This window comes from Cnephaeus nilssonii, assembly GCF_951640355.1.
Source record: "Cnephaeus nilssonii genome assembly, chromosome: 21".
NCBI lineage: Eukaryota > Metazoa > Chordata > Mammalia > Chiroptera > Vespertilionidae > Cnephaeus > Cnephaeus nilssonii.
In genome coordinates this window covers 38,940,057-38,964,793 of record NC_137092.1, presented here as the reverse complement: position 1 = coordinate 38,964,793, position 24,737 = coordinate 38,940,057, and the positions used below count along the sequence as shown (strand labels likewise).

Genomic DNA, 24,737 nt, shown 5'->3' with positions numbered 1-24,737 from the left:
AACCTGGGAATTCCGGGGTGAAAGTAATGGTGTAGGGCTAGTTCTCCCCAAGGCTCGGAGTTATGCCCGTCAGCGGGAAGACCTCTGACCTGGGGAGGAAGCAGGAGGCCTCGCTGCAAACTGAGGAAGCTGTCAGCAGGGCTTCTTACCTGGGGCCACGGGTGTGTTCATGGGATCTGTGAATCTGGGGAAAGCATTCACCTTCATGTTCACTAGTCTCTGCTTGAGAGCCTGTCCTTCCATTATGAACACAGGCAACACCCTCCCCAGAACTGGCCATCAGGAGAAACCGCAGGTCAAACCTCATGACAGCTGCGACAGACCCTCCGATGTCATGACGGCCGTCCCTCTGAAACGGCCACTTCCGGGCTGACGGCGGGTCTGAAGGAGCACGTGCCAGTCTCTTCCAACACTGTTATCCTCTGCGCTTTATTTTATTCATTTTATTTGTTTATTTAAAATATATTTCTTTATTGGTTTCAGAGAGGAAGAGAGGAGATAGAAACATCAATGATGAGAGGGAATCATTGATCAGCTGCCTCCTGTACCCCCCCCCCCCCCTCCACACTGGGGATGCAGCCGCAACCCAGGCATGTGCCCTTGGCCAGAATTGAACCTGGGACCTTTCAGTCCGCAGGCCGACGCTCTATCCACTGAGCCAAGCCGGCTAGGGCTATGTCAGCCATTTTAAATGTGATTCTGAGCAGAGGACCCACAGGCGTCACCAGACAACCTAAGGGCCCATGGCACGTTGAGGTCAGGGTGAGGCCTGCCCTGGGGTCTGAGAGGGAGCTGAGAGGGAGCTGAGAGGGAGCAGGAGGCTCCAGGGCTCCGGACCCTAAGGGTTACTAACAAACGGCCCTACTCTAGGGAGTCGGGGTTGTGACACCAAGAGGAGGCCCCATCTCGGGTCCTGGGCGCCCTTAATTTTGTGGGAGCTCTGCAGACAGGTGTTTGTGCAGCTGGCTGCTAACCTCCAGCCCCGGAGTTGGTCTGGCTCGGGGCCTCCTCCTGGCAGTGCTGTCCCACCAGCAGCGCGCACTCCGCGGGGACCTCGGCCCCGCTTCGGGCGCCATTTAATTGTCGCAGCTTTCGCGTGGATGTGAGGCTGAGCGAGGTCGGTAACGTTGGATTTGATTGGCGAGGAGACAACCTGGGCACCCAGCCTAGCCTTGGGGAGGGCAGAAGGGGGGGGGGGGGTCAGCCTAATGTGCACCCGCATTCTTGCCCGATGAGGGGCTCGCCATGTCTTCCGAGGGAGAGGAGGCCAGAAAGTCCCCAGGCTTCCCTCCCCCCACCTCTTGGGGCCACAGAGGGCGAGTTGCAACTGTAATAAGGCTTCTCTCCAGGACTCATCAACCCATCAGACCTGATCTTGCACTCCCCACGCCGCACCACTAGTTTAGGTTTTCCCAAGCTAGGCGCACGCAAGGCCGACCCGAGCGCATCCTCCCACTCCCACCCTCACCCCAACCCCCGCCCACACACACACACACACACCCCGGAGGCTCAAGGAATCACATTTTGCAAATTTGGGGCTGATGGACTGTGGGGAGGGTGGCGGGTCATCTCCGGCTTCAACTGGAAGGCGGCGCCCTCTAGCGGCCAGAGTGCAGAACCAGCAGTGCCTGGTCCGCCGGGCACCAAGGTCACCGATTCCAGGCGCATCCTTTCCCCACGGTCCTCGCCGGCCCCCAGCCCCCCTGACGGCCCAGGACAGACTTCCTCGCCCAGCTCCAGCCGGGCCGCAGGCACCCCGAAGCACCCCTGTGTCAGCGCCCGAGAGCAGGCCAGCCTGGGTGCCGCCCTCCTTTTGAAAGCAGTCCCTGCCCCCGCCCCTCGCACCCTGGAACCAGCCTAGAGGAGGGACTTGACCTCCCCCAGGGCTCACAGCTAGGCAGTGCGGGGCGAGACTGGAAGGATCTCCCCAGCCCACTCCCACCTTCCGTCACCAACATCTGCCAACGCCAAACTCCGTGGTCATAGCGCAGCCTTTCAAGATCCCTCCTTCAGATTTCTCCTGCCGGCTCCTCGGTATACTCACGGCCTCACTATTATCATCACAGTCCTCGCGTTGTAACCCTACCTGAATGGCTTGGACAGGCGTGAGAAGGGGGCAAAGGAAATTAAACTCTCAAAGGCCCGCATAACTTGGGAGTTGGATCCTAGCTGTGATTTCAGGCTGCTCACACTGCATGTACTAACTAGTAAGCCTCCGTGTGCTTAGGACAAAAGCGGATCGCTCAGCTTCCAATGCTTGGTCTCAGAGTCAGCAGGGTGTTCCGGGGGAGACATGGTGCAGCACCAAGTGTGACCACAAGGAGCGGGGCAAGAGGTCAAGGTCAGGGGAGAAGCACTGGGGGCCGGACCACTGGGCTGCTGCTAGGACTTATTAGGATTGTAGCCAATTTATAGGTAAATATAGAGAAAATTAGCAATTGTCGCCGTTTACATTTTATGTTCCTTAATAGCACTTTCTATTGTTTATCCTATAGTCCCATATAGCAATCTTGTTACATTTTAAACCCATTTTAAATTCTTGGGCATTTTATGGGTATTTTATTGTTGCTGCTATAATGTGTGGGATTTTTCCTTCTATCATATTTCCTATCAATTGTATGTAGGAAAAATGATTTTATGTATTCATTTTATAAGTGAACTAGAGGCCCGATGCACGAAATTTGTGCAAGGGGCTCGGCCCTCGCAGCCCCGGCTTCTTCCAGGTCATCCGGAAGGATGACTAGAAGGTCGTTTGGCTGTCCAGCCTAATTAGCATATTATGCTTTTATTATTACAGATACCTTATGAAATTTTATTTTTGCTATGTTTATACATTATTTTATGTAAGTTGTACTTACATAATAATTTATACTATGGATATGCCATAATTCACTCAACCATTCTCTAACCAATGGGTTTTCACCTTTTCCTAATTTTTTTGTATTATAATCACTGCTGCAGTGAATATCCTCATACCTATACTTCAGCACGCTCCTGCTTTTACTTCTGTAACATGGAGTCAAAGGTACAGGGTACATTTTCATTCAGAGTAAATGACTGTGCCTATTTCCTCATACCCTTACTAGAATTGGATTTATCAATCTTTTTTATTTTTATCTATTGGATGGTAATTCTGAAATTCTGAACTCTGAATTTTAAAAAATTTAACCAGTAAGACTGAACAACTTTTCATTGCATTTCCTTTTTTGTGTACTGTCTATTCATATATTCTACCTTTCATCTAATATTTTTAATTCTATTGGGTTTTCCAGGTGTACGTTATATCATGTATAAATAATAGTAATTTTGCCTCGAGTTCCAATATTTCTATCCCTCACTTTACCCTCTTGTCTAAATGCAATGACTAACATTCCCAGAACACTGTAAGATAACAGAGGTAGTAAGGAGCATCTTTACCTGGCTCCTTGTATTAATAGAAATGACCTTATATTTTATCATTAAATTATGCTAGAATTTTGAGATATATATTTCTCTATTATGTTGACTAATGTTCATACATTGCCATTTCACATGGGATTTTAGTGGGAATGAATATAAGATTTGATCAGAATATTGACTTTTTTTGCTCTATTAACATTAATAACTAGGTTAATTACAATGATATCAGTACCACTTCCTTTTACTTGAATTTGCATTGACAAGAACTTAGCCACATAGGAACACCTCATTATAAAGGAGACTGGGAAATGTCTCCAGGCACGCAGGCATGTTCTCTGCTAAAACACAGTGGAGGCGGGCAGGAGGGTTTCTCAAAAAGGGAGGCAGAGGGGAAATGGACACTGGGGGAAAATTCCAGTCTATCCCTGGCTAACAATTCCATTAGCCATCTCTTCAATTTGTTAAAAACAAAGAATTCGAAACCACTTGATTTACAAATGGATTTGTACCTTCAATTAGGCCTGATAATTCAAATCATCCCTGGATTCCCTGACGGTCCTTATACCCCATGACAATGTCCCAGAGAAGAGCCAGGATGAGTGAGGGGTCTTGCCTTTCGTTTCTAAGGTGGGAAAGTGAAGGTGGGAAAGGAGAATCAGCAGGAGGCCTCCACCACAGGTATCTTCTCGTGCAAATCCATTTTAGGAAGAAATACCACTGTAAGTTAAGGATCAGAAAATTTATTCATTTAATTAATTGTGCCCACACACCTCTTTGAAAGTCTTTAATGCCTCCAAGGCTATGCATTCAGTTTTAAGGACATTACCTTAGAACTTTAATTCTGACTGCCTTCTTGATTCTTTTTACATGCTATCATCCAGCATTTTAGTTCTGTCCCACAAACAGACACATTTTAAATTTTAACCTCAGATTAGTTTGACTAGGTTTTTTTTCTTAAAACTTTCATTGTAAAAATATGCAGTATATAAAACACATACCGTAAGTCCCTTTGGTCCCTAAACTCCCCATACCATTCTCAAGGTGAATATCTTACATTTTGACATTTCCAAATGTGTTGTGTGTGTAGACAGACAGAAAGATAAGCAGGTAGATATATACATACACACACATATATATTCTGTATTCAATTATTTTAATTATCAAAGTATTACAAGCTCATCTTAGCAAGTCAAATAACTTAAAATCTATATAATAAAAGCCTAAGTGACCATTATGGTAGAAGGACCAGAACGACCAGTCTCTATGATGCGCACTGACCTCCAGGGGGCAGACGCTCAACACAAGAGCTGCCCCCAGGTGGTCAGTGCGCTCCCACAGAGGGAATGCTGCTCAGCCAGAAGCTGGGCTCACAGCTGGCGAGCACAGTGGCGGAGGCAGGAGCCTCTCCAGCCTCTGCAGCACCCTGTCGCCCCCTCCCCACCCCCAGTGCACGAATTTCATGCACCAGGCCTCTAGTGGTATAATGAAAATTAACAGGTTTTCACACTTCCCTCACAACACACCTCTGAGGATAAAAATATAAACAATTTGCTATGTACCTTTGTACTCCATCCTCTGTGATCTATAATCATACAGGGTGGGGCAAAAGTAGGCATACAGTTGTTCATATGGAAAATAATACAATAATTAATAAATAACAACAAACTTTTGTGTACTCATGACTGTAAACCTACTTTTGCCCTACCCTATATACAACTGTCAAGGAGGAAAGTTCATCCTCTACCCTTCACGGTTCTTCTGGCTGGTGATCTAATAACCAAATGAACACAAGACAGATTAGCAGGGAAAACAAATTAAGTTTAATGATATGCTCAACTCCTGGATCCGGGGGACAGGCCCGGGAACACTGAGTAACTCCAAGTGGTGCAAGCCAGCACCTTTAACACCACCTCCAGCTAGAGACAGAAGATGATGCTGGGTTAGAGTCCGTTATGGAAAAGCACAGTAAACAAGGTTTAGATTGTTTGCAAATTTAAGTGCAAGCCTTCTCCACAGATAGTGAAGGGAGGCCTGGTCCAGCGAAGGAAACGCCTTTACAAATGGAGATTTCCCTTGGAACTAACCAGCCTAAAATAATCAATATTCCAAATGGACATATTTTGGGGTGGCAACCATTCTAAATCTACAAAAAATGATTAAACATTTTAAAATAAAATATTATCAAGTCTATACATTATTTTCTAAGAATTAAAATATAAATCTACTAACATTTGTCAGGCATGTATACAAACTCAATAAATGTAAAGAAATAGGCATGCATACACAAGTGTATATGACAATGCATCTCAAGGGAATGATGAAAAGAAGTTTTACTCAAATAACATTAGGTCTGTACCTCATACTTTCCACCAAAATAAATTCCATAAAGACCAAAAATGTTAACGTAAGATATGAAGAAATAAAAGTACTGGGAGAAACCACAGGAGAGTATTTTCCATTTTGGGAGAGAAGACCTGTACAGCATGTCACAAAACCTGAAAGCCATCAAAGTAAAAGAACAGAGTGACCAGTTTAGTGATAGGAAAAAAATTTTCATAGAAAAAACAAATGACGAACAAGAGAAGTATTTCTACCTCCCATCACGAAGAACTGATTTTTGAATATAGCAGCGCTCCTGCAAATCAATCACGAACACCCCCAGGACCCGCTCTCCGGGCGGCTGGTGGGGAGGCACTGGAACGCAGCCTCCGGAGGACAACAGGGCAGCCTCACTCCAAACAGCAAATGCACATGCGCTTGGGCGAGCAATGCCACTTCCAGAGAGTCCTCATTTGCGAGATGACGTATGTGCATGGTTATTCACTGCAGTAGGGTTTGTAAGAGATTGGAAATAACCAAAAGGCTCACTAACAAGAATCTATATCAATAAATTTGCATAATTAAGGCTACTGTGCAGCAATTTTCATGTACTGATATGGAATGGTCTCCAGAAAATATTGGCGAGTGAAAACAGCAAACTGTAGGACAGAGTGTATTGTATGCCATCATTCTTCCTTATTATTGGCTTTTTAACCTTTTGCACTCGGATGTCGAGATTAAAATTACTCTTTGAATGTATCAATAATTTGAAATATAAAAAAATCCAAATAAATAAGTTTGTATGAAAAGAAACACCAGTTTTTTATTCTACTGCCGTGCTTTGTAAAATCTGGAGTATTTAAAAAATTAAATCCCGGGTAGAATAAAGGAATCGAGAAAAAAGCAAGCGAGTGCAAAGGGTTAAAGGGGGGACATATGGAACTGCTTACACATGAACAGGTTATCTGCAGATGGAGCCACAAAATCAGGCCACACTGGGTGGCTGTGGGGAAGGGTAGTAGGTCACTCGGGGGTGGGAGCTGCAAGGAAACTTTTAACTGCATACCCCTCTCTGAAACTTGAACCCTGTGAATGTACTTACCTAGTCAAAACGTTAAACACTATAAAAGTATTTAAATATATTTTTAAAACATCTACAGAGGATTTTTTAAAATAAAAATGTATTTTTTATATACATAGCTCAGAAATGTCTTTTTTGACATAATGGTATATTATGGACACCCATCCCTTCAGGTCCATAAAAAAAATAGAACTCGTTTTTTAATAATATTCTACTATATGGGTGAGTCAAAATTTATTCACTCATTTCCCTACTGATGAAAATTCAGGTATTTTCTTGGTCTTGGTTTTTATTCAGTTTGGGTTTGTCTTGATATGGCAATAAAATTTTCTTAGCTAGGATTAGAAGACATAAATATAAAAGGTAAAACAATAAAAATATTGGAAGAGCCCTGACCGGTGTGGCTCAGATGCCTGAGCATTGCCCTGTGCATCAAAAGTTTATGGTTCAATTCCCCATCAGGGCACATGCCCAGGTTGTGGGCTGTTCCCGGTGGGGTGTGGGTGTATGTATGCGTGTGTGTGTGTGTGTGTGTGTGTGTGTGTGTGTGTGTGTGTGCAAGAGCAGCCGACTGATGTTTCTTTTTCTCTATCCCTCTCCCTTTAAAAATCAATATTTTAGCCCTAACCAGTTTGGCTCAATGGAGAGGACTGGCCTGTGGACTGAAGGGTCCCGGGTTCGATTCCGGCCAAGGGCACATGCCTGGGTTGCGGACTCGATCCCCAGTGGGGGGCGTGCAGGAAGCAGCTGATCGATGTTTCTCACTCTCTATCCCTCTCCCTTCCTCTCTGTAAAAAATCAATAAAATACATTTTTAAATCAATATTTTAAAATATTTTATATATACACATATATATATGAAGAAAATTATAATCTGAGCCTGAGGGAAACTTTAACACCGAAAACATAGATGGTTTTTTTAAAAAAGATACAAATGTAAATTTTTCCTATGGAAAAAAAAGTCAAGAAACAACACATTGTGAGGAAATATTTGTTTAAAAAAATAGTCAACCAATGAACCCGGAGTTATGGTTCTATTCCTGGTCATGGCACATGCCCGGGTTGTGTGCGCAATCCCCAGTGTGGGGATGTAAGGAGGCAGCCAATCAATAATTCTATCTCATCATTGATGTGTCTCTCTCTCCCTCTCCCTTCCTCTCTGAAATCAATAAAAATATATTAAAATTTAAATTAAATTTTAAAATGGCAGACAAGTTAATATCCCTAATACAGAAAAAAATTCTAAAAGTTGAGTTTAAAAAATGCTAATACTATGAACAAGCAATTAATACAGAAGGAAATATTAATGACATAAACATCTGATGATATCTTCACCCTCACCAGCCATGGAAATATGCCAAATAAAACCTAATTTTTCATCCCTCACATTGGCAAAATGTAAAAGATATAATGTTTAGTGCTGGCCAGCACATAAAGAAATGTAGATTTTCAGATATTATTGTTGAACATCTGAATCTCAACTACTTTTTAGAGAGGAATTTGATAACATATAGACATTTTAATGTTCATATTCTTTGACCCAGAAATCCAATTTAACTTTTTAAAAAATCTGAAAATACAGCGTTTCGTGTCTCTCTGCTCCACCACCCCTCCACCTCCATCAGAGGCGAGCCGACAGAAGCCGGGGCCTTGACCAGGGAGGGGTCGCGGAGCCTGCACGGCCTTGACCAGGGCTCCCTCTGCGCTTTCAGGAAAGCGAGGCCAAGGACGTCAGCAGAGCCACTTGCGAGCCCTGAGCTGCCGACAACCTGCAGGACGCAGATGGCACCTGGCAGAGGCTGCCTGGCCCTGGCCACTCTGCTGGCAACTGTGGACATCCAGCTTGGCGGTGAGGACAGCCCATCCCCAAGCCAGAGCAGAGCAGCCACCGGGGAACCCTGGGCTCCTGAGGGGGATGGCTCCCATGGTTTTTTCCCTAGTGAGGAGGAAGGGACCCGCTCTTCTTGATGTTAATCCAAGGATGACAGACATAGTTTCCTTTTCTTTGTTAGAACCCTAGCATGCACCCATCAGACATTGCGTCTGTGCTGTGTGATGCAAAGAGCCTGGGTAAACTGGCCCTCCCTTTGAGGTTCCTACGGGCTCATAAACTCTAAATTCATGAAATCCAGGTACCACATTTGCCAACTCCGAAAACCCATTTAACCACTCTGTGCTTCATATTTGTTAATCTATAAAATGGGAACACCTGTCTCTAGGGCTATATCAAGGATGAGGCCTATAGGTTCCAGATGGACAGTGAAAATCAAACGCAAACCATTCCTCAATAAATGAGTAGCTGGGACTGCAGGTCTCCGTCAGACATGGGTGTAACTCATAGACAACTCTTCTAAGAGGATGGCATTTATTGTCTCTGGGGCAGCCCCCATCTCTGCCTCAACATTTAGAAATAAAGTGAATTTCATTTGCCATATATTTCCAGCCTCCCACGGCTAATTCTTCCCTTCCCATTTCAGGATGCCTGCAAATCCTCAGCTCAGCTTCCCAGCAAGGAAGGCGACTAAGCTTAATCTGTATCTTGCGGCATAAGAATGAAGAGGCTGAGGGGGCCATTGTGTTTTTGTGCAAGGACAGGCCTTCGGACTGTTCCCCTGAGACCAGCTTGGAGCAACTGAGACTGAAACGCTCTCCTGAGACGGATGGTGTCAGTGAGAGATCATCTCAGTTGGTGTTCACCATAAACGAAGCCACACCATCGGCCAGTGGGACCTACCAGTGTTGTGCCAAAAGCCAGAAGACAGAAATCCTCCTTCAAGGTCATTTTTTCTCCGTTTCAGTCACAGGTGAGCTCCTAACACCCCTAATAGCACAGGCGGGACCGCAGCAGGGTCAGCAGCTGGGGACAGTAGGTGTTTCAGGTCCTGAGCAGGCAGTCTCCTTGAGGAAGAGTCCTTCCCGTTACCAATCCCTCCCCCTCTCCCCCACTGGCCAATGCTGCCTTCCTAAGAAGGTAATCTCATTTTGTCTTCAATTTCAAAAAATCTTACTGAGGTGGCCATCCCATTTTTATTGACACTGATTGAGTCACGAGTAGGTAAAAGCAACTTATCCGATGCCACTCACTGACCAGGGCCAGTAAATGCAGGCGGATGTAGGCCTCCCACTTCCCAATGGAGCTCTCTCGGAGACGTGGCTGTCTATCTAAACGCTGGCACTGAGCCTTCAGGCTGGGACAGAGATTTGAGATCAAATGGATGGTTGTCTTAAAGACCATTTAGTTGTAAGAAACAGAAACCCATTCAAGCTGCAATAGATTAGGGAGGGTGGGGGTGAGGAGACAATAAAGCAAGAAGTATAGCCATCCTTCATGAGTTCGTTTCCAGAAACCAGAAAGCCAGCAGAAGCCGAGTTCCTGCCTCGATCTCACTGAGGCAGCAAAGCCTCTCAACCCTACAGAGCTCCTCCACTCTGCCCCCTGCTGTTACTACTTTGGCACAGGTTGAATATGACCATCCAGCCTCAGCTGGACCTACAGCTTCCTCATCTGCCCAGCAGAGCGACTCTGTTCCAACATGCCCAAAGGGCCAAGCCTTGCAGAGAAAATTCTATTCTACCTAGAATTCTATGCCCAACCAAGCCACATGTGAGGAAGGAATAAAGATGCCATCAGACAAGCAATGGCTCAAAACTTGTCTTCTATGTGATCTTTATTAAGAAGCTACCAGAGAATGTGCTTCAGGAAAACTAGGAAGGGAATCAGTAGAGTGGGTAAAATGGGATCCCGGAAACAAGGAACCTAACAGAAAAGAGGATAAGGAAATTCTAGGATGAAACGGGCCCAAAAGAGCAATTAGTCCAGCAGAGAGCAAGGGAAAGAGGGCTCTGGAAGGAAAGTTTATAGGACAAATAGAATTGGTAGATCAGCTTTCAGGAGGCCTGTGACAGGTTTAAATCCTCATCTTCGATCAGTCAATAGATAGTATCTAAACTTTATCATCAAAAAGTGGTAACATGAGCATATTATTTAGAAATATGGTGAAACATTTCAAAGAATTGAGAGTGATGGTCTCTGGGGAATAAGCCTAAGGAAGATAGTAGGGCACTGCTATTATTCTTTATGAACTTTCAAATAATTACTTTTTAACTTCAAGAAAACTAGGTATAAATCACAAACACACCCAAACCAGAAACCTGGCCCAGAGCCTTTTAACACACGTTTTCATCCTCTTCTGTGGTCAGTGGTCAATCCAAGTCTTCTACTTCAGTCTAGGTTGAGCTGTATTTCCCTTCCTTGCTTCCTGGTGGGTCTTCCTTAGACCTAGCTACAGCACTCAGCACGTCCGTTCTCCCCGATCAACTCCCATCTCCATTGACTTCTGTGGCTGTGCTCCCCCAGTTTTTTCTACCTTTCTGATTTCTTTGCTCTCCTTCTATGCTTACATTTCCTCTTCTCAAACATGGGGATTCATTCCCCAAGATTCCTCATTCCCCCTCCATCTTTTCGCACGCTCTCTCCCAAGTTCTCATCCACCCTCTTCCCTGCCCCTCCCTGCAGCTGACCCACAAATCAACTTCTCCAGCTCTCAACTCTTCCCTAAGTTTCAGTTTAACATTTCCACTGACAACTGGATTTCAGCTCCTGAATGCCCTACCATCTCCTCAAACTCAAACCCATCCTCCTGAGACTGTATGTCTGTCCATACTTTAGTCTAAACCTTGGTCCCTCCTTTTTCCCTTCCCCCATCCAGTTACTAAGTACTACTGGTTCTTTCCCACATTCATTCCTTTCTTTTCGGTGTTCTCCAGGTCATCATCTCACTTAAAACATCCCAATAGCCTCCTAACTGGTGAGCCCCTTGAGACCCAACTGTCTTACTCATCTTTATCTCCCACCAACCGCAGGGCCTGGCACTGAGCTGTTGCCTAATAAATGGCCCATCAACTCTAAAATATGGTCTCTGCCTCCAATCCATGCTGCCACCCGCCATCTAAAATGCTAATCCTATATAATCCTATATAATAAAAGCCTAATATGCTAAGTGTCTGGCGTCTGGTAGGCCGTTCAATCAATCAAAGCGTAACATGCTAATGATATGCTAAGGCCGCTCGACCGCTTGCTATGATGTGCACTGACCACCAGGGGGCAGATGCTCCAACTGGTAGGTTAGCTTACTGCTGGGGTTCGGCCGATCAGGACTGAGCAAGATGGGCTGGACATGCCCTGGAGCCCTCCCGCAGTCCCTCCCCGGCCCTGATTGTGCATTGGTGGGGTCCTCAGCCTGGCCTGCGCCTGCGCCTGCTCACAATCCGGGACCCCTCGGGGGATGTCGGAAAGCCAGTTTCGGCCTGACAGCAGAACAACCAGTCACTATGACATGCACTGAGCACCATGGGGCAGACGCTCAATGTGGGAGCTGCCCCCTGGTGGTCAGTGCACTCCCACAGGGGGAGCGCAGCTCAGCCAGAAGCCAGGCTCACGGATGGTGAGCTCAGCAGTGGTGGGAGCCTCTCCCGCCTCCGCAGCAGTCAGACATCCCCTGAGGGCTCTTGGACTGCAAGAGGGCACAGGCCGAGCTGAGGGGACGCCCCCCTCCCGAGTGCACAAATTTTGTGCACCGGGCCTTTAGTTTGTACATGATGCACCACCACCTCGTTTTAATGGCTTTTCATTGTCTCTGATACAAAACCTAAGTTACTTTAACCTGGCACTACTATTTAGTACTGTTCCAGTTAACTTCACTCACTAGTGGAGCCTCCTTTCATTCATTGAACAAGTATTGGACAGCCCAGGCACAAGCCTTAGAGAACAGAATGGGGGAACAACAAAGTCATTGTTCCTTGTAACCTAGCATTCATGTCCTAATACAGAAGTACCACGGTCGGCACATGTGGATAGTCACCAAGTGTGGAAATAAGGTTCCTTTTGGAAGATGAAATGAGGCCAGACAGGTAACAGTATCAATAAACAATGTCTACCATTCATGGAGTGCTTCCTGTGCCGGGCATTGTGCTAAGTGATACTTCATTTAATCTTCATGATCTTTTGAGAAAGCCACTATTCTTGTCATGTGACAACTCGGGCTCACAGGGAATTTGTGTAAATTCACTCAGCTAGTAGTAAGTGAGGGATAAAAATCCAGATCTATTCCAAGCCCAGATTTTAACTTAGGCTGAACTGCTTAACCCACCCCACAGATAGCTTTTAGATGAGAACAAGTCCAAGGTGACCAAGCTATTTTAACTCTTTCTCTGGCATGAGTTTAGAGTTCCTTCAAGGCAGGCTTATTTGCATTCCCAGTGTGACAAACAGTAGATTTCATATTTACTTACTGATGCTAATGTACATCATCATCATCATCACCACTCACAAATGTTTTTTAAAAAACTTATCTGGGCAATGAATTATGCTAAGATACTTGGAGACCAAAAGATGTTGAGGTGATGCAAAAGGACGTTTTGATGATTTCTGAAACCCTTCCCCGATCCCGATTCTCTTTTGAACCAGAGACAGGGAACTACACAGTGACGGGACTGAAACTAACAGGACAGCAGGAGTCCAGCCATAGTAATGGCCCTCTCCACAGTAACGGCCCGCTCAGTCCAAGCGTCCTGCAAGAGGTCTGGGTGATGCTGGCCGCCAGCCTGATGGTCCTTCAAGGTATGTTCAGATGAAGCTCAAACACCCCGGGCAAGGACATCTATGTTATGATGCAGAGGACGGAAAGGAAGCCGAGTGGGGAAGGGAAATGCTTGGCAACCCCTCACTGTCCACAGGGAAACACTGAGCCAGTGAGAGCAAAACTGACCCAAAGGGACTAGCTAGGGAAACATGGTGAATCAGACTCTCCTTTGGGTAGGAGGTCAGACTTGTTGGGAAAGGCCTGTGGGAGAGGCCATTAAATACAGCTGTCTGTACTCACTCACGAACAGAGGGCTACACGCTGAGGCCATCATGTGAAAATGAACAAGGGCAGAGGCAGACTTGGTCCGGAGGTGAGGTTTGAACAGTGCAGCTCCTCAGCAAAGGCTGGTGCCAGATTGAGAATATTCAGCACTTCTGCCTCAGGCCTCTTCGAACCCTTTATCAACAGGAATCAAGGTTTTCCCTAATAGATGAACTTGCAATGCTTTGCCATTACATTTTTGCATAAATCAGATGCAAGGTTTTGTATGTCCTTGGCATTCTAATTCCATTTTATTTAGGCATTCCTCAAATCAATAAATAACCACCACTTGGTTGTCACCAGAATGTAAGCTCTATAAATGCTGGGATTTCTTGTTAACCCTAAAAAAACAAACAAAAACGGTGCCAGGCACATATAGGCTCTTAAAAATTTTGTTTGAAGAATCTGCATGATGGGCTAGGCTTTACACGGTGATTCTAACCTCCTACCACCCTTTCAGGCAAAGATTCCTGATTACTCATCAGGAAAATGGGTACAAAGAGGTGAAATGTTGGCCTGGTTCACAGGAATCAATGCAGGTCCTTCTCACTAACTCCCTGTGCCCTCAGTAATTATCTACTATAACCTCAACTCCTTCACCTCCCTCCCCATTCTGAGACCGCCTCCTCACATTTCTAGAAACAGGACCTAACACTCCCTTAGTCCAACTCTTTACCTACTAACCATCAAAAGAAAAGTGACTACCTGTGATCCTTGGTGAGGACCTGCCAAACGTACTAGTAAGCCTATCCGTTTCCAAGCAGCAGCTGGTGAATAGCCATCAAGCAGTCTAACCTTGTAGACATACTCTTTACTAGAGGCCTGATGCATGAAATTCGTGCAAGAGGAGGCCCTCGCAGCCCCGGCTGCCTTGCAGCACCGCCCGCTGCCCTCTAGTCATTCTGCATCCGGTCTAATTAGCACATTAGCTTTTATTATATATAGGACTAAATCTAAATTCTCTCGGGTGGTTAGGTTACTGTTAGTAAAATAAATTTTGCTCCTTCATACAGAATGCCCTAAAAAAAGTAGAGGAAATAAGTCTAGCCATTCAATCTACTACACTTACTACCTGAGTCCCAAGTTACGCCAGAGTAAAAAATCTCTAAGCTCTTTTCCCTTCTCCAGTCAGATGCAGAGAATGAAGTTTTGACAGTTCATTCCTTTTCTTTATTCTCCCTCCCCCAACAAGACTTACCAGAATTATTAAAGAGGCGTAGGGGAATTCTATAGATCAAGTTAGCATGTTTACACATGACAAAAAGGATGAAGGAGGTTCCTAGGTCTGTACCTTCCTCAGCTCATGACTAATTTCACTGAGTAACCTTGTCCTATCACCATGCCAACCATTCAGTACTCTACATGGAAAACCTACCTTGAACTTTGAGTGGCATCTACTTCTTCTCTGATTGTCCTACCTTCCAGCAAGGAGAGACTGGTGGTTAGCTCCCTTCCCACTTCCAGCAGAATGTGAGATTTGTAAATGCAACTTCAGTCGTAAGACACAACACATACATTCCGTTTTTCCTTTTCTGTTCCCTCCAGCATGAGCGCCTATCACACACACACCCGGATGAATTTACATGAGGTATTTTGTTGCTATTCTAAGTTGTGTGGCAGTAATACAAACTTTCCTTTTTCTTTCTACAGCTCTGTAAGAGCTTCCTGCCAGAAGAAATCTTTTTTAAAATCACAGCAAGATAAATATGTTTACCTTGGTATCTTTCACATGACAATATGTACAGAGGAAAATAGCACAGGGCACAGGGGAACGTGCCAGGAATCTGGGGACTATAAAATGGGACAAATGAGTGGCTCCCTTAACCTCCCCTACTCACTGCCAGAGCAAGCCTGCCTTTCTTCCCAACTCAGTCACAGGAATGAAAGAGCAGCTCTCACAAGTGGCTGGGGTACACTGCCCACTCAGACACGGGATAAGTACGTGTGTTTCTGTGTCCCCAGAAGAACTTTTCCTCCCCTCCCCACCCCAAACACAGTAAAAGCAGCAAGTCAAACTCAGTGAGAACACCAATTTTTTTGGAAGAAATTGTTATTTACCACTAAAGGGAAGAAAGAAGAAATAAGCAAAAGAGAGGCAGGAGAGGAGAGAAAGTGTCTCGACTCAGCATGAACCTGAAGTAAATGAAGAGAGCGCTGGTGTTCGACAGCAATCCACGTAGCACTGATGGGGGAAGATTTGTGCAGACCAGATGCGCCACAGATCACAACTGTCTACCTTCAGTGAAATACTTATCAACATCTCTGGTCATTTCTCTTTTTATATAAATGCCCAAAACAGTATTTGCATCCTTTTTTCTCCTAAATTCACAAATCCTCTTTCTCCTTAAACAGATGACCTCTTGTCATAGTTAAGCAAAGAGGGCCGGGGCGGGAGGGGGGTGCGGGGTTAGGACATGCCTGATAGGAAGAACTACATGAATAGAGAGGTGTGAACACACACAATTTAACTGTAGCTAAATATAAATAGCAAACCATCAAAAGGAAACACCTTACCTGCAATCCTTGGCCAGGATCTGCCAAATGTGGGAGCTAAGGTTTGTGGGAACACAGAGAGAAGGCTGAAAGAGATGGGTAAGACCCTTATTAGTGATGGTCTTGAACCTCAAACTCAAAGGATTTTGGATTTTGTTTTATGGAGGTAAAAAAACGAGGTATGGAGTCAAAAGACCTGGCTCTGCAACATACCAGCTATGTGTACTTGGGCAAGTGAAGTTCTGAAATATATCTTTCAAATAAGTAAATACTGTGTTTCAACTGGATGTCGATTCTGGCGTGACTACTAAAGACGAATTGATTTAAAAGTATTACTGAAATCTTAGCAGCATTTTGTTATGCATTTATTCTGAAAATACAACCATCATCTCAGGAAGGAAACTAGTAACTCTTGGGCCTTAAAAAATAGTACATCTTATTAGAAAATGGAAGAACCACAGGCCTGCATCCCATCATTCACAGACAGAAGTACCCCAGCTGAAAGAGGGAAGGCACCACGTGGACTCCACTCCCGTGGACCCCTTCTAAGTGTAACCAGCAAGACCAAGTTCTCATGTGTAAGATCGTGGAGTTGGATGCATGTAGCTCCGTTGTCTGGCAGGTATGAGATGAAAACCTCTATGTCCTTTGGATAAGAGAAGGGCTCTACTTTGGCCCTGGAAAACCTCTCCAGTTGTACACAATGCATTCTGCCCGTTCTATTTTAAATCCCTGGAGCGGCCTATGGTGCCCAGCCGGAGTGCTGAGACTCTGACATTACTACAAGCTACAACTTCCTCCCATAGGATAGCCACTTGGAATGTTTACCCCATCGAGTCTTTCCCCCAACTCCCTGCACCAGAACTCAAGCGAGGTTCATTTTGGAAACTCACAGTAAGAGAAGTCTGGCCTGCCGGTCCCCCTAACTCCCAAATCCCCACTGGTTTATTCTTGTAAACAGCACTCTGGTCTTCCCACCTCCCCACCAGGGGTCAAACAGGGGTTCCCCCAGCATCACCTGTTACCCCCCTCCTCCTCCTCCTCCTAAAGCCTGTCGTCTTTCACAGATGTCAGTGGCCTGCCGATATCAGCTCTGGCAACCAACTCTGAAGTGCCCTTCACCTCCAAAACCCCAGACGCTGCTGTATTGTTGTTTGTAACAGACACAGACTCATTCCCCCCTCGTTAGACGGACACATTTAATTAGTTCCTTGAGGAAGCAGCACCTAGACACCAGGGAGAAAGAAACTGAAGCACGCAAGTCATGAGAGAAGTCAATTGGCAATAATAATTTATCAAGAAAAAATTTTAAAAACAAATTATATTTGAGTTCAACTTAATATCATACAGAAGCAATGGATGATAAACACCCTTTTCTCAAAAGTCCTTTATTCTTAACCTCATCAATGACTACACTTTTACTTCTACTGAATCCCTTCACCACACCAGTTAACAGGGCGCTTGCCAGGCCAACAGTGTCCCAAAGCAGAACCGCAGAAACAGGAGCCAAGGTGTGCAGTGAGAGCAACCGGCTGTGGGGGTCCGGGCCTCTGCCGGGCCACTGCTCCCTGCACCTCAGTGCCCATCAATCACATCCTTCCTTCTACAGTGAAATGTGCGTGTATGTGTGTGTGTGTGTCTCTGTGAATATATACATATATACATACACACACATATATACGAATACAAAGACACAAACAAAAACTTTTTCTCCTAATAACCACTTAATCAAAGTGATACCTATTGGGGGGGAAATGTTCCCCAAAAACCTTCTACCTAAGTTGAGAGTTAATTATTGGACCAAAAAGTACTACTCAAGGAAATATCTGACAAGTACTTGGCTCAACTGTTATGCAGTAAATGTTGACAACTAAAATTTATAATAAGCTAAGGAAGCTATTTGATTTATAGCCATTTCCATATCCTCCACCTAGAATAATCCTTTTTTCTTAGAAATTAGTACTTTAAGGAAAGAATCAAGGAGCTATACCAACAGGGACAAAACGTCATTCTGGATTCTGCAAGTTTCTCAACTCTTCAGAGAACTGACAATAGGAACTTTGAAGGAAAGTAATGTTTGTACCAGGATTATTCCTTCTCCCTCCAAACTCATTAGCTTAGAAACTTTCAAGATGTCAAAGCTCTACCAGCTAAAAGTACCACTTTGCCCTTCCCACCCTACTGCCCAGTTCTGCCCAGCCAGAATTAACCCATCTGGAAACTACCTGAGAAGCAATAATCACTTAGAGGTCAGAAAGGAGTTGCCCCCTATAACCTCTCACTTTTCAAGTCTACCAGTTCCTGGGACATGTCTCTGACTTACACGCTAGTTTTCTTCCCTTCTGTTTCAGATCATAATGGACAAGAGGAAGATAAAGACATTCATGAATTAAAAAAAAAAATCTGTTTAGCTCTGCTGGGACTCATATTACATTTAATATGAATGTAAAAGCCTCAAATCTAAGGGCTCAAGATCTGAAATTGCAACAGTTTTCTCTTCTCTTTGACAATCAGAGAAAGCTGTCGTCTTTTGAGTCCTATTAATGCTCCAGGTTCCTGAGTCTGTAAGCCTTCCAGTTACAAAGGAATGAAACACCTGAAAAGTCTGGGTTATGTAGCCCTTTGCCTTAAGCACTGCATCTTATTTAAGAGCAAGGCATTCCTAGAAACAAACTCTGCATGTCTTAACACGACATGTTGTGGTGTTAGACCAATGAATCTGCAATGTTTCTCCCTAGAATGGGAGATATCTCAGATTTGATGCACACAGCAAACTGGTCCTCATCCCATGAAGGTTTCTTCTACCATTTAACCCTAGTACTAAGGTCTCTAAACAAGACCTATATTTCCATAATTTGGCAAAATTTAAGTGGGATAAGGATCATTCTACTGTGTGCATCACTTCTATTTTTCTTTCTTGTGATGATTAATTTGTGTCAATCTAACTCAGCTATGAGATGTCAAGATACCTGGACAAACATTATTTCTGAGTGTCTATGAGGGTATTTTTTATAAGAGTAATACCTGCATCAGGAGACGGAATAAAGCAGATTTCCCTCCCTAACATGGGGGAGCCTCATCCAGTCCGTTGAAAGCCTGAATAGAACAAAAGGGCTGATAGTCCTGCTGGCAAGGAGGAGCTCCACCTGCCGCGCTGCCTGAGTTGGTTCATCAGCCCTGTCCTGCCTTTGAACTCAAAATAAAATAAAAAATCAGCTCTTCTTGGGTTTCCAATCATCCAGCTTTTCAACTAGAGCGTACTCCATCAACGCGCCTGTGCTCAGCTGTTTGGAATCAGATTAGAATGCTATGTTGTCTCTCAGAAAAACCGTGACCGCCTGGAGAGATCTTGGAACCTCTTAGCCTCCATATCACCTGAGCCAACTCATTATAAAGCTATCCATGCATACACACAGGCACGCACATATCCTATTAGTTCTGCTGCTTTATAAAACCCAAATATATTGCTTAACCTAAATTAACCTGAAGTCTGAGATGCCTCCTCTTCTAGGGAGAAGCACTTCAGATTCATTAAGTGGGAGGAGCCTGGGGAACAGCATGCCCTCTATCAGAGCAAAAAAGTGAAGAAATTTTCAGATAATTTAGACTATTACTGGCTACTCTGTGTACTGAGAAAATAAATCCCTATTTCAGCACTTTGTTTCCATCCTTCTAGGAAGCTACTCAGATCCTTTCTAGTTCTCTGGTTGTAAGTAAAAATACAAACGCCTGTTCGGGCATCTCCAGACACTTAACAGGCATACAGAATTTTCCAGGCTGTCACAATTCTTCTGAGACAGTTGAATAGTGGTCAATAAATATTCATAATATACCTCACACTCCCTCCAGCTTCTCACCTCCCCTCAAAAGCAATGTTTATTTGGAGGCTAGATTTCAATAGGCTTAGTTAATAGCTCACATTCTCCAAAGAAACAAACTCTACAGAGGTATGACATGAGAAGCATATAAAAAAAATCTTTTATTTCCTCTTGGCCCAACCTGAATCAGACCTTATGGACACAACTGTTACAGGCAGGCTATTAATTCAGCAGGCCACTTTTCTACTTTCTCTCTTCCCTCCCCTATCATCTACCATTAGAGATATCATCTATATCTCTAAGCCCCTTCCCTAACCCCCCCAAATCAGAGGATAGTGCATGATCGTCAACAAAAACTCAGACAGACAGGAGCCAAGAGAGACTCACCAAGAAGAGGCCTCCTTGTTCGGGTCATTCCAAACGATGCCCGCGCTAACAGTGCCTCTCTGTAACCCTTTGGGCTGGACCAACAGTACCCATCATTTCCCTTGGAGACTTTGAGATTCCAAAGACATTTCTGATCTTTTTCAAATGCACCTAACAGCATAGGCGTGTAGATGGGACACTGTTAGTTAGGCTAAAAAAAAAGTAAGGCCTACCTCTCCTAGACCAGGCTGTTTTGGACATAATCACAATAAATCAGTTTGATTCCGAGGATATCCAGAACCAAGTTAGCAAAGGTTTCAGAGATGATCAAAGGGCTTAAAAAATTAAAATAAGACAATGTTAAAATCTCAATTCCTAAATACCAATGAATTACTAAAAACAGTGAACAGAAGCAGCAATGAAGGCATTCTATTTCTGTGAGGGAAATTATTTTAAAGTCCCCAGGACAAAAAACGGTAAACAGCGAGATGGGGACCATTAAAAAACGTCAGAACCAAAGATTTCAAACGTGTCCTTCTTTGCCTGTACGCTGCTCTGCTCGTTTGCAAAAAGGAGCCAGAATTAGATTCCTACCCACAGAAGACCCTTAAGGTCATGTTAGCTGGTTTCTGCAGAAACTGCAGTTTTTGAAGTAGTCTTAAAAATTAAATGAGAAAACCAGAGTATAATGATAAGCCACTTACTCCTTCCAAATGTAATTTTTCTTTGATTTGCTGAGGGTTCAAGAAAAATCAGTCTTAGATTTCTGAATTAATCTGACCTTAATTCATAGCTAATGTGGCCAGGAGTACATGCTTTTGTATCATTAAAACAGAAGGACTTACATCATAGGACTTTCGGGCTCTGGTTCCACTGTATTTTCCATAAAACACACTAACGGTAGGATGGAGGCTGGACAAGGGGGGAAAACATCCATTACAGGGCAACATGGCAGAGAGCAGGACCCTAGCTAGACTTTAAGGAGCTAATTCTATTCTGGCAGGGGGAACCCACATAATTAAGTTTTACACTTATAAAATTATCACTCTGAATTCAGCAATAAGAGGCATTTGGTTTTAGATACAATTCCATCTATAGATGCTAACTTGAAATTTAAAGAAAACACTCTGCATTAATATTATGGGTTGGGGTTTCTTACACGATTCCTAAATCCACCGACTATCTTGTTTTGATACAATTCACAGCTGTGGCAAGCAGACCACCACAGCCCGGGCTCAGACGTGGTCTTTAGATTCAGAAAGTCCATCGGTCATGCAGCTGGTTGTCACTGCTAAATCTGTTGCTTGCAGAGGCCTCAGAGTTCTGGGTTTGCCAAGTAGAGTCCTCACCATTTAAGCTCTTCCTACATATAGGACATGTATCGTGCTGAAACAGAAAGATATCAGTCCATGTAAACAGCTTGACCTGAGAAGTTGCAGGTACTAAACACTAGAAAATCCTGAGAGTTGGCCGGTAGAAAACCAAAAAGGTTTTGCATTCTCACACAGTGCACACTGGGTTCTGAGGTGCTAACACCAGGACATCTCCCAAACAGAACTTTAAATGCAGAGAGAGCTTGTAACAACAGCCAAAACATACCACCAACAGAACTAACCAGAATCAGTGACCTGAGATGATCTAGAGCGGGGGCCAGAAAACTTTTTCTGTAAAGGGACAGGGAGTAAATATTTTAGGCTTTGAAGGCTAAATACCACCTGTGTCGCAACTACTCAGTGATGTCACATGAAAGTAGCCAGAGACCATTTGTAAACAAAGAAGCATAGCTGTGTTCCAATAAAACTTCACTTACAAAAACAGATGGCGGGCCACAGTGACCTGTGGGCCATAGGTTTGCTAATCCCTACTTACAGCCAGACAGTAATTTAAGAAACAGTAAAGGTGTTACTAAGGGTTAGCCGGGAACTAAAATCTCATCTTCATTAACTACTAACTACACCCTTACGCTTCAGCATTCCCCTGACCAGATGTGACTGGCGTAGATGCCTGTCACAGGTGAGAGTTGTCTGCACTCACCAGTTCCAACCACGGCACAATACAACTGCTGTGAAAGAAGTGGTTGCAGGGTAACTGCCGGACTTCCTCTTCAGCTGTGTAATCTTCTTTGCACACTGGACACTCCAAACCCATATCTGTTGGAGGAGGAAATGCCTTTTAAAGTAAACAAGCAAAAAGAAGGAAGAAAATACGAGCCCGATTTCTTGAACAACCAAAGGAATGCATAAAGAAAAGACACAAAGGCAGGCAAGGTGGAGACAGGTAGGTAGCGTGAGTTTTATTTCAAAATGGGGTTCGTGGTAATAGACTGGGATATGAAAAGGAGGACTGATGAATGGGCCTATTCTGGTAAGACCTACTTTTCCATGTAAAAGGTTGGAAGAAATAAACTAGGGCGTAGGTTAACTGTTAGGTAAAACAGGAACACCTTCCCAATGTGTGATAGACTTCTGGCAGTTTCTCCTTAGGACCTAACACTGGAAATCTGCCCACCACAATCGAGGGACTCATCTCAGTCGTCTTAGCTGTTCCTGTTCAGTATCTCAAGCCACGTTTACCCTCTTTTCCACATTAGGCATCCTCGTCCAACACGGCTGCCCAAAGCCCTCTGAACAAGCTGTAGTTAAAAACTGTACCAGGAGGTGGTGCTGCAGAGCTGCAAAGCCCTAGGGCAGCTCAGGCTCCAAGTCCAGAGACAGGAAGTCCCTTCTCTGAGGACACCAGCCAGTCTATTTCCCCTGCAGGATCCGCTCCGTGGGCCACAGCACTCAAGGCTTTCCACTTAGACGCACTGCTTCCTCTCCATTCCTACACCTGTGGACTAATTCTAGCTTTTACATCTTATGCCTCGTCTGCTGGAACAGCCTCGCAGGCAGGATCCCTACCCCAGGTCTTCAACTCTACAAATAGATACTACACTTTGGTACCTGCTCATTTCCCCTAATGCCAGCTCCATAGCACTCTCCAGCTCATCTTCACTTGGACTCTCAGCTCGTGCCTCAAACACCAACAAATTAAAAATTAAAAATATTATATCACCTCCTTACCAAATCAGGGCCTGTTAACAATCCCACATTCCTGATAATGCCAGCACCACCTCTGTAGTTGCAAAATCTTAGAATCATCTTTGACCCTTTCCCCTCCTTCAACCGATTATGCAATCAGTGATGAATGCCTTTCTCCTCTGTATCTACCCTTTCCTTTCTGTCAGCCTTGTCACCATCACCTGAACCCCACCTAGATACTGCAACAGCCCCTCACATTCCTGTTTCTGCCTTCTTCCCCTTCCAATCTACTTTAGACACCACCTCCAAATTAATCTACTCTGCAGACCACTTAAATTCCCTTATCCCTCCATTTGAGGATCTACAAAACTCACCTCCCCTCAGAATATTCACCCCTCACTACTCTGCCACAGCTTCAATGTCCAGCATAACAAGGCCTACCCTTCCTATCCAATCATACCTCCCAAACCAGACTCTATTTCAGGTCTGATAAGGTCAGATCTGATTCAGACACTATAGCCATGTGAACATTTTTACATTGGTTCATACTTTTCCTGAAATAGAATGACCTCTCTAAGGTGGCCCGTCCTACCTTTAAAATCTGACTCTAAATATGTGGGGGGAAAAACTCCCAGTCCAAAATAATGTCCTTTATCACTAAATTCCTCCAATGTTTACAAACAGAATATCTATTTCTAATGTACCTACTATAGAGTTGATATGAAACAAATTCCCAGCCTCTCATTTATATCTTTTCCTATCTCCCCAGAGTCAGTAAGTAGCACCTGCTCAACAGTATTTTTTACACTGTTATCTAATTACTAGAGGCCCAATGCACGAAATTCGTGCAAGGGGCTTGGCCCTCGCAGCCACAGCAGCTGCCTCAGCCCTGGCTTCGTCAGGAAGATCGTTCGGCTGTCTGGTCTAATTCGCATATTATGCTTTTATATTATTATAGATTATTATAGACTAGTGGCCCGGTGCACAAAATTCATGCACATTAAAAGGGATTAATTAGAGGAAATAATTTAATATTGCTATTTGCCCTTTCTCTATAATATAAGTGTCAGAGATGAAAGAAAATTAGTAAAATGTATATGAAAACCTTCCTCCTGTCAGAGTCTGGGGCGCACCAAGGGACCCAGAGTCAAGTCCCCACCCACCCACATGCGCCTCAAAATCACGTGAGACTCAGACCTGTCCGCCTCCCCACCCCCATTGGGCTAGATCCAGACCCGGCCAGTCCCACCCTTGTCAAGCCCCACCAGGCAGGGGGCGTAGCCTCAGGTCCCCTGGCCCGGCGCCAGGACGGGGGGCGTGGCCTGAGTTCCCCCAG

General features: G+C 44.5%; 3 protein-coding genes across 4 annotated transcripts in view; 1 reads left to right on the top strand and 2 right to left on the bottom strand.

The window, feature by feature from the left end:
• PDZK1 (PDZ domain containing 1) overlaps positions 1 to 20,016 on the bottom strand; it is a 71,876-nt gene extending 51,860 nt beyond the window's left edge. Inside the window, exon 1 of the mRNA XM_079761822.1 lies at positions 16,219 to 20,016. The gene's annotated coding sequence lies outside the window, so the exon portion shown is untranslated. The remainder of the gene's footprint in view (positions 1 to 16,218) is intronic.
• Positions 5,102 to 16,226, top strand: CD160 (CD160 molecule). The gene is made up of 3 exons (XM_079761826.1): positions 5,102 to 8,648; positions 9,277 to 9,603; positions 13,266 to 16,226. The coding sequence occupies exons 1-3, from the start codon at positions 8,582 to 8,584 to the stop codon at positions 13,430 to 13,432; spliced, it is 561 nt and encodes a 186-aa protein (XP_079617952.1). The 5' UTR covers positions 5,102 to 8,581; the 3' UTR covers positions 13,433 to 16,226.
• A 139-nt stretch (positions 20,017 to 20,155) lies between the features above and the next one.
• The window catches only part of RNF115 (ring finger protein 115), a 65,895-nt gene continuing 61,313 nt past the window's right edge, over positions 20,156 to 24,737 (bottom strand). For both annotated transcript variants that reach the window (XM_079761824.1, XM_079761825.1), the window contains exons 8-9: positions 22,416 to 22,531; positions 20,156 to 21,767 (exon numbers count right to left, since the gene is read on the bottom strand). In XM_079761824.1, the coding sequence (XP_079617950.1) occupies positions 21,636 to 21,767; positions 22,416 to 22,531 (248 nt within the window). In that variant the 3' untranslated portion in view covers positions 20,156 to 21,635. The remainder of the gene's footprint in view (positions 21,768 to 22,415; positions 22,532 to 24,737) is intronic.